The 12746-nt window shown below is 40.5% G+C and overlaps 1 protein-coding gene across 1 annotated transcript in view; it reads right to left on the reverse strand.

The window, feature by feature from the left end:
- Positions 1-11382, reverse strand: part of DOK6 (docking protein 6) — a 253532-nt gene extending 242150 nt beyond the window's left edge. The window contains exon 1 of the mRNA XM_040588651.1: positions 11050-11382. Within this exon, the coding sequence (XP_040444585.1) occupies positions 11050-11115 (66 nt within the window). The 5' untranslated portion in view covers positions 11116-11382. The remainder of the gene's footprint in view (positions 1-11049) is intronic.
- Between the last annotated feature and the right edge of the window lie 1364 nt (positions 11383-12746).

The raw sequence follows: 12746 nt of genomic DNA on the forward strand, positions 1-12746 counted from the left end.
ACATGAGCATTGCTATTCTGGACAAACTGTAATTCGATTAACCACTTCTTAACCTCATACATTTGTTTGCAATAAACCCTTCTGTAGTGCTTTTCTATTGTGTATATTGTGTAGGTAGATTTCCTCAAGAAACAACACATCTTGTCGTCTCAACACTCTGTAAGTGGACTCAACAAGTGGACTCAACTGATTCATCCCACAACCTGCACAAAGTCCCACAGAAGCTCTATGGAACCACGCAAATCCCTGCTTCCTACGTTGAGCTCAGAGATATTAATGGGTAAAATGCACAATGTAAGGCTAGGCATTAGTATTACTTGGCAGAAAACTTCACAAAAGCCTAGAGGTTAAGGGTTTTCAAAATTGTTGTGTGAAAGAATATGCCTTTTATAAAGTTTGGAAATGAGAAAACACTCACGTCTTCTCAAAATCTGACTAGTGATACGCTGCACTAGGAGAGGAAAAAGATGTTGTAGTAACACCTTTAAACCTTCCCCCCACTTAAAATAAAGTTGTTGCATATGTGACATGCTTTTGACAAATATGGCTGATTTCTACATGTCTGGGACCAGATCAGTAACCCTAGCAGTTACAAAATGGTCTCATGTAACATATTCAGCTTTCAGAATTGTTCTGCCAGATAAGATGTCAATAATTGTACCTTTAACATTTTCAATATCTACTTTTAAAATCAAAACCATTCAAGACTTTAGATTTTGTGCTACAATTGTGTCTCAAATAAGGCAAAAGAGGTCTATCAAATTTATCAGCTTCACACTTCTTCCTTGCCTTCCTATTCGTGACACCTGATTCCAAAATGAAAACTGATGAGCAATCACTTCTATCAATAAGATCTGGGGGAAAAATGCAAAATATTTACTTTCTGTATATACAAAAAACTAAAATAAATCAAGATACCTGAACTGTAAAAACAGACATTTCAAGAAGAATTCTGTGAAATGTATTTTCTAACCCAAACTAATAGCCTTCATACAACATTAAAATAGACAGCGACCCTGCCTGAGCGGGGTGTGTGTGGACCAGATGACCTCCAGAGGTCCCATCCAACCTCAGCCATGCTGTGGTTCTGTGTCTCAAACTATTAAAAATAAGTTCTGCATTATTGCACTGTTTTCTATACAGTGGTAACACCTAATAACAGTTTTGACCATGATCAGTGCTAGCCAACCTACACACCTAAAATAAGAATTTATCAAGTGTTTATAGCTGAAGCAGACAAAATACAGAAGTGGTGGATGAAAAGAGATCATACTCATTGTACAGACTGAAAAGTTAAGCTCAGGAAGCCTGTTTCCCATTTACACTAACAGCATCCACTATGCCGGCAGTAAAAGAGGCCTTAATGCAGCTTTAAATTCAATTTATGTAGTGCATAGTGGGCTTAGTATAATTGAGAATAAGGCTGGAATGAATCAAAGTGCTCAAATTTACAAATTACAGCTCTAGAAAAGACTAAAACTTAACCTCTTCTCATATATAGTCCAACACGTAAGCACAAAGATTTCTGCCTTCTAGAAAGAGATTATTTCATTAACAGTGCAAAAAACTCCCAAAAACAATGTAGTTTAAGAAAAAAGGCCTACAGGGGAAAAAAAAAAATCAGTAAAATATTTTACTAGTTAATTTTCTATAGTCGTAACAAAAAGACTATCTAGCTTTGTTGTTAGGATACTGTTCTTCTATATACATATATTTTTTTTCTCATGAAAGGCAAAAAACAGCATTATATTTCTCCTCACTCATAAAATACCTTTCTTCGCATATCTGCATCTCTCTAAATCTCAGTCTTTTTAGGATTATCGGTAACAGTACATACAGATGGAGTTCAAAAAACTGTAACTTTGAAAATAATAATACCAAACATCAAGTTTGGTACTACATATAGAGCTACAGCTTGATACATCCTAACCTTTTGATACTCAGAAGTCAATAAATCTGTTCTCAGATACGAAACTTCAGCCATCCCAGGGCAATAACTCTCAGACGGTATGTAATCTGTGCAACTTAAAAGCAAGAATTGCCAATATGAGAGCAGACAGTATGACCAATTTTGTATTTGGCCTTGCATAATCAATAGCAAATACGACGTTCACATCATATGACAAGCTGAGGACCTTCAGTGCCTGCTACAGAAGTCCAAGAGATCTGAACATATTTAGCAACTGAAAGGACCATGCACTGAGCACCTATAACTTGCTTTTGTTATACCAAAAAAAAACCCTGTTCTTTTTCTGTTCTTGTATCAAAACTCTACATTCTGATAAGGTATTCATAGAAACAGTTTGAAAGTACGGTTTCAAGAAGAAAAATCATTCTCATTTAGAGTAAGTATTAATATTCTGACTGCATCAACAAAAATTACTTTCATCAGCAAAACGATTTCATTTTAAAGTACCTTATTATTATCATACTAATCTAGCAATTAATAATTTAGTATATCAACTTCAGTTAAAATGGAAGTCTTCTCCATTCTTAGTTAAGCCTCGTATTTTATTTTTTCACACTGTCTCATCATGTTGGAGCTAGATAACACAGTTACTGTAACATGTAATTACTTTATCAAAAACTTCATTTTCTACAGGTTTTCTGATAAATAAGAATAAAAAATAAAAGCAATGATAATAAAATATCAATCATATTTATCACAATAATGCCTAAAGGCCAACTACAAGCAGTTTCCTCTTTCTAGGCACTTTAAAAAAAACCAATAATTACTCCTTCAGGAAATCCTTTTGTATTATTATTTTTAAGACTGTGTATTATTTTCCTTTTGAAGGAAAAAAAAGTAATGTTTGCATGAGAAAAGAGAATATACTAATTCACTCTAAGGGCAGTGGACTTCAGAGCAACAGTGTTTAAAAAAATTATTCCAGGGACAGAGAGTATTAGAAGTATCTCACGCTTCCTGCTCAAAAATGGTCCTAAATTGGTTCTACAGTAGGGAAAAACTTTTGATATTAAACTATGCTATTATTTCTTTTTGCAATGAACAGGTAGGGGAAACACGCTGAAAAGCCTCTCCTCCAGTAGGCAGACAGTGTGTAACATTTTTCCCCAGATCTAGTCAATGCCATGTGCTTCTAACTCCTTACTGACGTGTTAATGAATACAACCTCTCAGAAGTTCAGTCCAGGTAAGCTGGAGATGATGAGGGTCAGTTTGGCAACTGAACAACAGAGAGAAAGAAGATCAATCCTTTAAAAGACTTACACACTTTCATTAATTATCTTTCTAATTTATGTGCATCTGAAGTGAACAGTAATTCCTGTGAGGCTCCATTTGCATGGTCTTGTAACCTCTCAGTATGATGTCAATGACATGCTTCACACGTTACGATTGTTAAAAACCTGCAAAATATGGAAGATTTATTTTGTAGTAGAGTTCACTGAAAAAAAGTATACTTACAGTCTGCATTATTTTTTTACTTAATTTCTAAGTAGACTTCAACATTAACATTCATCTTCAAAACTCTACAGTTTTAATCTCAGCTTTCAAAGAAAGACTCTGCCTATCCTAGTCAGTAAGAGTACTCCTGGAGTCAGTAGATTCAATTCTTACACCAACAGAAAATCTTTTTTAAAAAAAATCTCTTGACTTTTACAAGGTTTTCAGTTATAATGATTTACTAGCTGTGCTAAACAATCACACAAATTTCCTTTTCAGAGGTGATGCAGGGGTATGTATTCTGAATAGTACAAAAATATTAACAGAAATAAAGCATTTATGTGACACAAAGTATCAACACACAGTTACTTTGAATTCTACTCTCCTTCAACTCTTCTTTAGACATTTGCAATTTCATCCTACTTTATACAAACTTTCTTCACAAGACTAAAGGTTTCTTTCTTTGTCATTGATGACTTTATTAAAGAAATTTTGTAGTATTTAGAGTTGAACTATGTATTTTATCTGGAAAAAAAATTCAACTAAATGATTAATTACAACAATATACTAGGATCTTTTTGATCTTAGAGCTGCACTGCAAGTTGAAAAGATTAAAAATATAAAATGCAGCACTACATTTACAATTATTTTACACATAACAGATCTGAAAGGCTACAATATACAGTAAAATACCCACATTTTGGTTCAATAACAGTTTATTAATTTACAGAGCAGTGATTAATATAATTCAGTATCCATACATAAAGTATTTTTCACCTTCAGCAAAGACGTTATTTTATATTGCTTGCTATGTAATATATTAGTATATTAACTAAATCATGATATTTGTGAAAAGCTGTTCTACTAGCAGGTCTTTTACACAACCTAAAATAAAATACAAACTTTCCATGGCAATGTAGACCCAGACCCCTTTATTTGTATTTTAAAAAATAGAAGAGCATTTCATAGCACTTTTTTTTTTTAAATTTCTCATTAGTAGCTATCTAAAATGTATTCTCTATACATAGTTACATATATAAATGTATAACTAACAACTGGTTCACATATGCTGTTGCCTGAATATGTTGTTGCCAGGCAACCGCTATAATGCATTTTGCACTGTTTGCAAAAATCTGAATGAATGACTCAAAGAGAGATTATTTCTAAAAAACTAGGAAGAAAACTCACTACTGGAATGACATGAATAATTCTTCATGTATTTCAAGGATTTATACAGAATGTCCCTTCCATAATTACATATTTGAGAAAGGATAACTCCTCTGAGTAGGATTTGAAGGGCATTTTACAACAAGGAAGTTCATGTCCTAGCATGCAGCTAATGTTCCTACCTGGACTCTGAACCAAAGTCACTGAAGTTAATGGGCTCCTTTAAATTGACTTCAGGGTCTTTTCATTGGGTTTTTAATGTCCATCATAGGACAAAAAATGACACACTCCTAAATGAAAAACCAGAAGGCCATCACCTTACAGGAGTTACAAATAAACTCTCAATAAAATTTTACCATCTCACAGTATGCAACTGCAAGAGATCAAGTCTACAAACACTTCTTTGTGTAACCTTCATAGAGCTAAGGTGTAATCTCACTGAGGCTAATGATATTACACACAAGAGTAAAAACAGAAGCATCTATACAATCCATCAGTAACATGGATGTGATATGCTATCTGCAAAAGAGAAACTATTTGTCCCTTCAAATAACCGACATCATTACAAAAATTAATAGACCTTTGGCTATCAGATCTCTTGAGCATTAAGAGGGGGAAAAGAACGTCAAGAACAGTAACAGGGAAACACAGCAAATCCAAAGTGCTTACCACAAGCCTCACACAAGTTTCTCTAAACACAAACATTAGCATAAAAAATTGTTGGACTTTCTGTCCTTGTTTACAATGGATGCAAGAGATTTTTTTCCATTTCCTGCATGATATGCTTAATCAATAAGAACTACTCAAAAGCTCAAAGTGATTGTTCTTTCCATAATGACCAAATTGGAAATCCATGTGTTTTCCATTTAATTCTTTAAATCCATTCATGTAACTGTAGCGAGAAGAAGTACTGAAAGCATTTTATGTGAAAGTATTTTATATGATACTTTCAGTATTAAGTAGTAAATGTGACTAGCTTCTTTAATGGATTACAGTGAAATCCTTTTAATTCCATATCTCATGTTGTCTTGAACTAACATAAAAAAGGCACTCCTTTACATGGAAAATCTAGCACCTAAATCCTGTCAGTCTGGAATAGTAAAAAATTATATATATATAAAAATGAATTAATTTTTTTTAGTTTCATTTGAATTATTTTCATCCTCTGAGTCGTAATTCATAGGTCATCCATCAGGATGTAGTTACAAAGGCAATCTTGGAGCTTTCAAACAGGCTGAGCAGATTTCCCAGTTAATAACAAAGTAATCTATGGAAAGGATGTCCATTCCAGGCTGCACTGTTTGCTTGGGCTTCTTCATTTGTTTGCTTCTTGGAATATGCTATAACAACTCAAGAAACAGAACCACTTTTACTCTGCCCTCTGTATTCATCATGACCCACTTGCAAAGCTGCTGACATCAACGTACCCTTAAACTCAGGACATTTTGCAGATCCCTTTACTTTCTTCACCTTAAATATATACATGATATCAGTTAAATACTAGGATTCTGTAAGATACACACTGCACTATTTCAAGAGAAACCAAGCTGCAATCACAGTTTTGTATTCATAGCATTGTTAGTGCTGATTGATTGGAGACAGGGTTAACAGCAGGAGAAACATTATCTTAACTTCCAGAAAAGGTAACTGTAACACTCTAAAAGTATAGCTAAAATAGGGGGTGGGGGGTGGGTGTTATACGGTAAAACTTTTAATTTGGTAACTAAGAGCAAACTGTTATTTACTACTCAATCAAGACTGACTGGCACATACAGTTTTCTCTTTGGATAGCAGGATTATTGTCTAGGATGAACCACTCAGGAAAGAATTCTATTCAGTATGTGGAAATACGTAAAAATCAGTATTTAGTCACCAACTAAGTCAAAATTTCTGTTAGATAGGATTCTTCTGTTCTGTGGCCAAGGAGTGCCAAAAAAAAAGACAAAAACAAACAAACAAAAAGATTATGGCTTCAAAGGTTGATATGGGTCAAAATAAGACTATCAAACTGACACAATACTCATTTTTAATTAGACGTCCTAATGTGACATCAAATTGTTTTTCTTCTAAGAAACAGCACTTCAACAAAGCATGAAATCCTCACAGCTTAGTTTATTAGGAGGCAACAAAGGGATTCCAGTCTGCTACAAGAAAGTTTCAGCCTATGAGCACAGCCTGCGCAGTGTAAAATTGTGTCATATGAATTTTAATGTGACACAAGTATGAAAGATTCCAAAAGAACAAAGGCAGCATAGTCCTGTTCCACGTTACACAAATGACCTATTCTGATCTGAACAGCACACCACATTACAATCAAATTTATTTCAAAGGAGGGTCACGCAGGTCAAATGTAATGGCTGCAAGAATGAGGTCTTTCCTTTATGTAGTATTAGAGAAAAGCAAAATATCAAACAGTGCAGGAATGCCAGAGAAAAGAAAGGCATATTTAGGCTGCAGGGAAACAGATTTTTAAAAGATGGTTTCATTACAACTGTCCTCACTGACCACAGTTTCTGAGTTTCAAAGATTCTTGTGCTACCTCAATGAAGATGTCATGCATATATGTGAGTGTCTATTACACACGCTTTAATATTATGTTTAAAATTTCAAGGCACCATAGAAAAGTTTTGTATACAGCTCATGACTAACAAAGTAATGAGACAGGCTAAGTGATCTAACTGGCTGGATGTCTCTTCATGGCCTGATACCTCCACAGCAGAAATCATGATACTCCCAATGGAGGTAGATGTCAGATTCCAACAACAACAGAGAGGCTGGTAAAGCTCCTCATTTTGGCAAGCTATCCAACCCTGCATGAAAAGAAGCTACTTTAACATAAAGATATCAGAATAGTGGGGTCTCTTTGAAAATACTGAACTGTCAGAAAATACACGGAAGCCCGCTAAGATGTAAATCAAATGGTATACAAGCAAATCAAATGGTATACAAGCACTTTGTGATTATGGTGAAAAGAAGGCAAAAACTCTTGATGATCAGATACCACTAAACAAAAAGGACAAATTCTCATACTACTTCTTGCCATGTATTTCCATCAAGACTTAGGCCTTGTCTTTGACTTCAAACACCCCTTCTGAACAGAATAATTTACTGAAGGCAAAATAGCTCCAAATCCTGACTGTGCTGTTCAGAATGGATGTTTGTCCATTCTCCATGACTGGAGAGAGCACTCATGCATGCTATGGATCCAATTTGCAGATATCTGGGGAATAGGTAGCCAGGGTAACAAGTAGGTAAAGCAAGCTGTAGCCATAATAAGTCAGAAGTAAACATGTTATACCTTGTAAAATACATATATATATAACATGAAGAATTTCTATTTTACAAAGCATAAAAACAATACAAGAGGGCAATCAGAAGACGACTTATGACTTGGGTTGTTGAAAACTAAATTCTTGGAAAAGTAAATTCTACCAGAAAGTTCACACCACATCAAAGGTTGTTGTTGGAGTTTGTTAATAAAATTAAATATGCCATCTGATTTCGTTCTACGGTATTATGTCACTCAGTTTTACCTGAAATTTCACAGGTTGCATTATATTGAAGTATCTTCCATTTGATTCTCAGCCAGGGCTCCCTTAGTCACAAAACAAGACAGAATAAAAGCTGCACTGGAAGAATTTCTGTAATGAGTTGGCTACCAGCCTAAGGGATAGACTCGAGCAATAAAACTAATTCTACCACTAAAATCGGTATTAGTCACCTCAGCTGTCCAAGTTCTAATCAATCTACTTTTCAGGAGACATTGAAATATAGACTGTAGACCATTATGACAAAAAAAAAAAAATATAGGTATCAGTGACTTCCAGTGTATAAGAATGAAACATAACCAGCAAGAGATACAATTATATTTCCATATTCAAAATGCAGCCTTAGTTTCCAGAACCCATATCTCTCTTCCATCCTTTCAATATTTTTTGGAGGTTAAAAATATTTATTTCTTAACAGACATTTCTATCCCTAAAAACTGATGCATTCACCTACAATTTGACAGCTCTAGTGTAATTCATTAAGGTATGGACTTGAAGATAGACATAAGGGGAAAAAAAATACAAATCTTTAATGTTTCACTTGGTGAATGAAAATTGCATTAATTTAGAAATTCAGCCACAAGAATCCAATTACCTATGGATATATACACGCATATTCATACCTTTCAACCATGATACTAACTTAAGTTTTGATGCTATTTCCTATAAAATATAATCCATTTTACATTGTACTTAATAGATTTATTCAGATGTGCATCCCCATACGTCACATTTAAGCTTATACTACCACCTGCCTGAGGCTGTGTAGTCTGACTTGTCACCCTCATACACATGTTCAGGAGAAGAACCTCCATAGACACTGTATGAACCGTTTCACTTCTGCTTTGTGAAGTATGATAATCATTCTGACCATAATATCCACTCCAAAAAATCCAGTTTTGTGTCTCCCCACCAAAAAAACCCTCAGATTAATGTCTTCAAAACAAAATATTCAAGCTACTTAAGATACGCTGCAATGAAATAACACTGTATTCATAATTTTGTTTTCACAAGTCAGCAGGTATCATTCATGACTACTGTAATATGTGCTCTACATTTGTTGCATATATGCTATACACATAGGTATATAAAAGTATTTGCATATATAGAGATACGCATATACATAATTTCACACTTAAAGGACTCCGAGATTCCTTCAAATACAGATTTGCAAATCAAATAGATTAACTCTGCTTGCAACTACCAACATCATGGTATGATACCATCATCTCACTGCTTTGTGTTGCGCCCATCTAATAACACTGCTGAGCCAGGGAAAAACTAATGAGCAAAGGTTTAAGCAGAGGACTGCCAGAAATGAACTAAGGCTTAGAAATTGCCTCTTCAGATAGTCTAATGCTTGACCGATACATGGAGTGACTCTGGGGTTGCAAAATCTTTAATAAGAGCAGCCATTCTCTTTGGATTTACACCATCTCTCAAACATATGGAGTTGGTGCTATTAAGGGTCCAGACCAAACTCTTCTGTGCTCTCTTGGAATTAACAGCCCTGCCAAGGCAGCAAAGTGTTCCAAAGGTCAATTTATGATTGCTTTCCCACCATCCTACATACTGTGTCTGCAAGCAAAGCACAGCATCTGGGGGGAAGGAAGAAGGGGGGAGGAGGAAGAGATAAATATTAGCACTATGATAAGCGTGCAGAGCACGACTTGGCGGAGAGCGATTTCATATGGCCCCTGCTCCGTTAGGTTTGGGGGAAGCAGGGAGAGGCAGCCCACCTCCCTGGAGGGGAGAACGGGTAGGGACCCCACACTTTTCTGCACGTCTGTAGAAAAAAAAAAAATAAGGGTGATTCCAAAGAACAACCCCAGCCCTCCTCTCAGCCCCTGACATGTTAAGCCTCAAGCCCACAGGGACCCTGGTCTTTTGGGATTATTTGCAACACCATTAACTGTGCTAGACAGCAAGAGGCCTCAGGGCTTCCTGCTCCCCTCGAGCCTTCTCATTCTCACACATACAAAGGGCAGGAGACTCCCAATCTGCTGGGTGCCGGGACCAACCAAAGTTTAGGAAATCCTGGCCCCTGCACGCACTCAGCTCCAACTTCACTGCCTTTTCAAGGCCTGCTGTACCCCATCAGGGAAAGTGCCCACGGCCAGTCTGGTAACACCGTGCTACCTTCGGCCTGGCTGCGCATCCCAGCGGGCACCGAGGCCAGCCATCCTTGGCTGAGGGCCTGCCCCTAATTTTGACCGCTGTCAGCCTCTGCATCTGCTTTTCAGCCCATGCGGCCGCCACCCCCTTCCCTCCCTGCCTGCCCCCCGTCCCGCTACAGGCTCCAGCCCCACGCACCCCCGGGCACCAGCTCGTACGCAGCCCCCCACACCCCACTTTTCTCGGTTACTAGTGGGCTGCTCTGGTACCAGCCTCCAATATTTTCAGACCTTGCCCCGATTAAAGACATGCCTTTCCCAAATCGGGAGAGGGAGGCAGAGAGGGTGGGAGAACCTGCACAAAGTTTTTACAGACCCTGCCTGCGCCTTCCCCCACCCACCCCCCCGAGCCCCCGCCGGGAGCAGCAGGGCGAGGGGCGGTGCGGGGACGGGTGTCTGTCCCGGCCTGGGCTGCGGGATTCGGGGAAGACGGAGGGACAGGGGCGCAGCTTTCCGCGGACAGTGACCCTGGAAGCCAGTCGCTGAGAAAGAAGGGAGGAGCGGCGCCTTCCCGGAGATAGAGGGGCGAAGCCGGCTGGCCCCCTCCGAGACACAATGGCAGCGCATCCCCACCGACCCCTACGGAGAAGGAAGCCAAGTCCGAGCAGCGGCGGCAGCAGCAGCGGCAGCAGCAGGTCGCCGCGCCCCGCGCTGTCGGCCCCCGCCCGGGGCACCGCCGACCCCCAGGCCGGTAAGGCGGCCGCCACCGCCTCGCCCCCAACCCGGCCAGGCGGGCGAAGGGAGAGCTCACTTACCCCCAGCTTCCTGCTGCGGATTTTCACGTAGCCCTGCTTGACTATATCGTTAAAGTTGGAGGCCATGGCCAGCGTTGTCTGCTTCCTCCCCTCCGCGCCCAGAGTCGTCGTCGCCGTCGTCGTCCTCCGCCGCCGCCGCCGCCGCCTCCTCCCCCGGGCCCTCCCGGGTGCCGCCGGCCGCCGGCTCCCGAGGCACCTCTGGCATCCAGGCAGCGGCAAGCGCCGCGCTCTGCTCCGTGCCGCGTTCCTCCCGCGGCCGCGCCGCTCCTCTCCGCGCCGCCCCGGGGGGCGGGGGGCGGCCGCCCCGCTCCGCTCTTCCGCCGGCGCCTCGCTTCCCCCGCCCCGCCGCACCGGCCGCCGTCCCGCTCCCCTCTGCCCGGCGGCTGCCCGCGCCTACGGCCGGGGAGGCGGGCGGGGTGGCGGGCGGAGCGGAGCGGGGACACCGCCCCCGGCGCCGCGGCCGCGGAACCCGCCTCCAGCGCTGGCCCTGCCCGCCGCCGGGGGCCGGGGGCCGCCTGGGCTGCAGTCAGTGGGGCCGGCGCGGGTGCCCTGAGCCGGGTGCGGGGTGACACCCCCCCGGCCCCCGGGCATGGCGCGGGCTGAGGGCAGGCGCCCTCCTCGGCCCTGGCGGTGTTACCCGCGGCCATGGCTCTCCAGGCTGCCGGAGCGCCCTGGCCGCGGCAGCCTCCGCTCGGCTGGCAGATCCCTTCGAAACGCGGCCCAGGAGAGCATCTTCTGCGCGTCTCCTCAGGAAGCCGCGTAGACCCCACCACCAACCGCTGAAATACTGTGTCAGTATAACTAACTCAGTGAAGCAAACATCTAAACTACAAAAGTTAATAAAACAATGGCACAAGTCCATCAGAATTTGAAAAATGAGGTGTCGCACATAGGCGTTCTGTGCCCTCCGCAGTGATGACCGTGTCTTTAGTTACTTACGCTGCTCATTGAGGCAGATCTAGCAGAGTGAATGACTTCTGAGAAAAACTGATAATGTTTAGAAACAACAACAACAACACAAAAAACTAATTGCTTGTGTTTGCTTTAGGTATGTGCAAACCATGATGGACAAGAATAAACCTAAACTGTTTGAGAAAGAAAAACTACAAAGGTATGGGAATGACAAAGAGAGTGCATTACTGTGGTTCTGTAAATCATACTTCATAAACACTTCCAGTGCAAAAGGTTCGATTTTTATGATAAGCTTTAATAAAACCTTCATAAGCTCTTCTCCTAGATACCTACTTTTTATGGCACCATACTGCCCTGAAGTTTTATGAATCAGCAATTTGCAGCATACAGTGTCCTGTAGACTGGGGCAATTAAACATATTTCTATAGCTGAAAGCTCGTCAGATTTATTTCAGATTTTCAAAAACAATAGACAATATTCTTAGCAAATGGATAATGACATTTGTTATAACTTAGCTGGTTTTGCCTGTCTAACCTTCTGCAAATTAGACTTTGTAAAAAAAAATTCTGAGCTTACATGTAGAGATTAATCTTGCAGGAAATAAGAAAGATACAATCTAGAAAATTAAGTGCCGTGCTTGGGTGATGGAATTATAAGGAAAAGCTTTGTAGCTTGACTCTAGCTGGAGTACTGCATCCAGCTCTGGAGCCCTGAGCACAGGGAAGACATGGACCTGTTGGAGCGAGTTCAGAGGAGGGCCACAGAAATTATCAGAGGGATGGAAC

The sequence above is a fragment of the Falco naumanni genome, chromosome 3 (assembly GCF_017639655.2).
Source record: "Falco naumanni isolate bFalNau1 chromosome 3, bFalNau1.pat, whole genome shotgun sequence".
NCBI lineage: Eukaryota > Metazoa > Chordata > Aves > Falconiformes > Falconidae > Falco > Falco naumanni.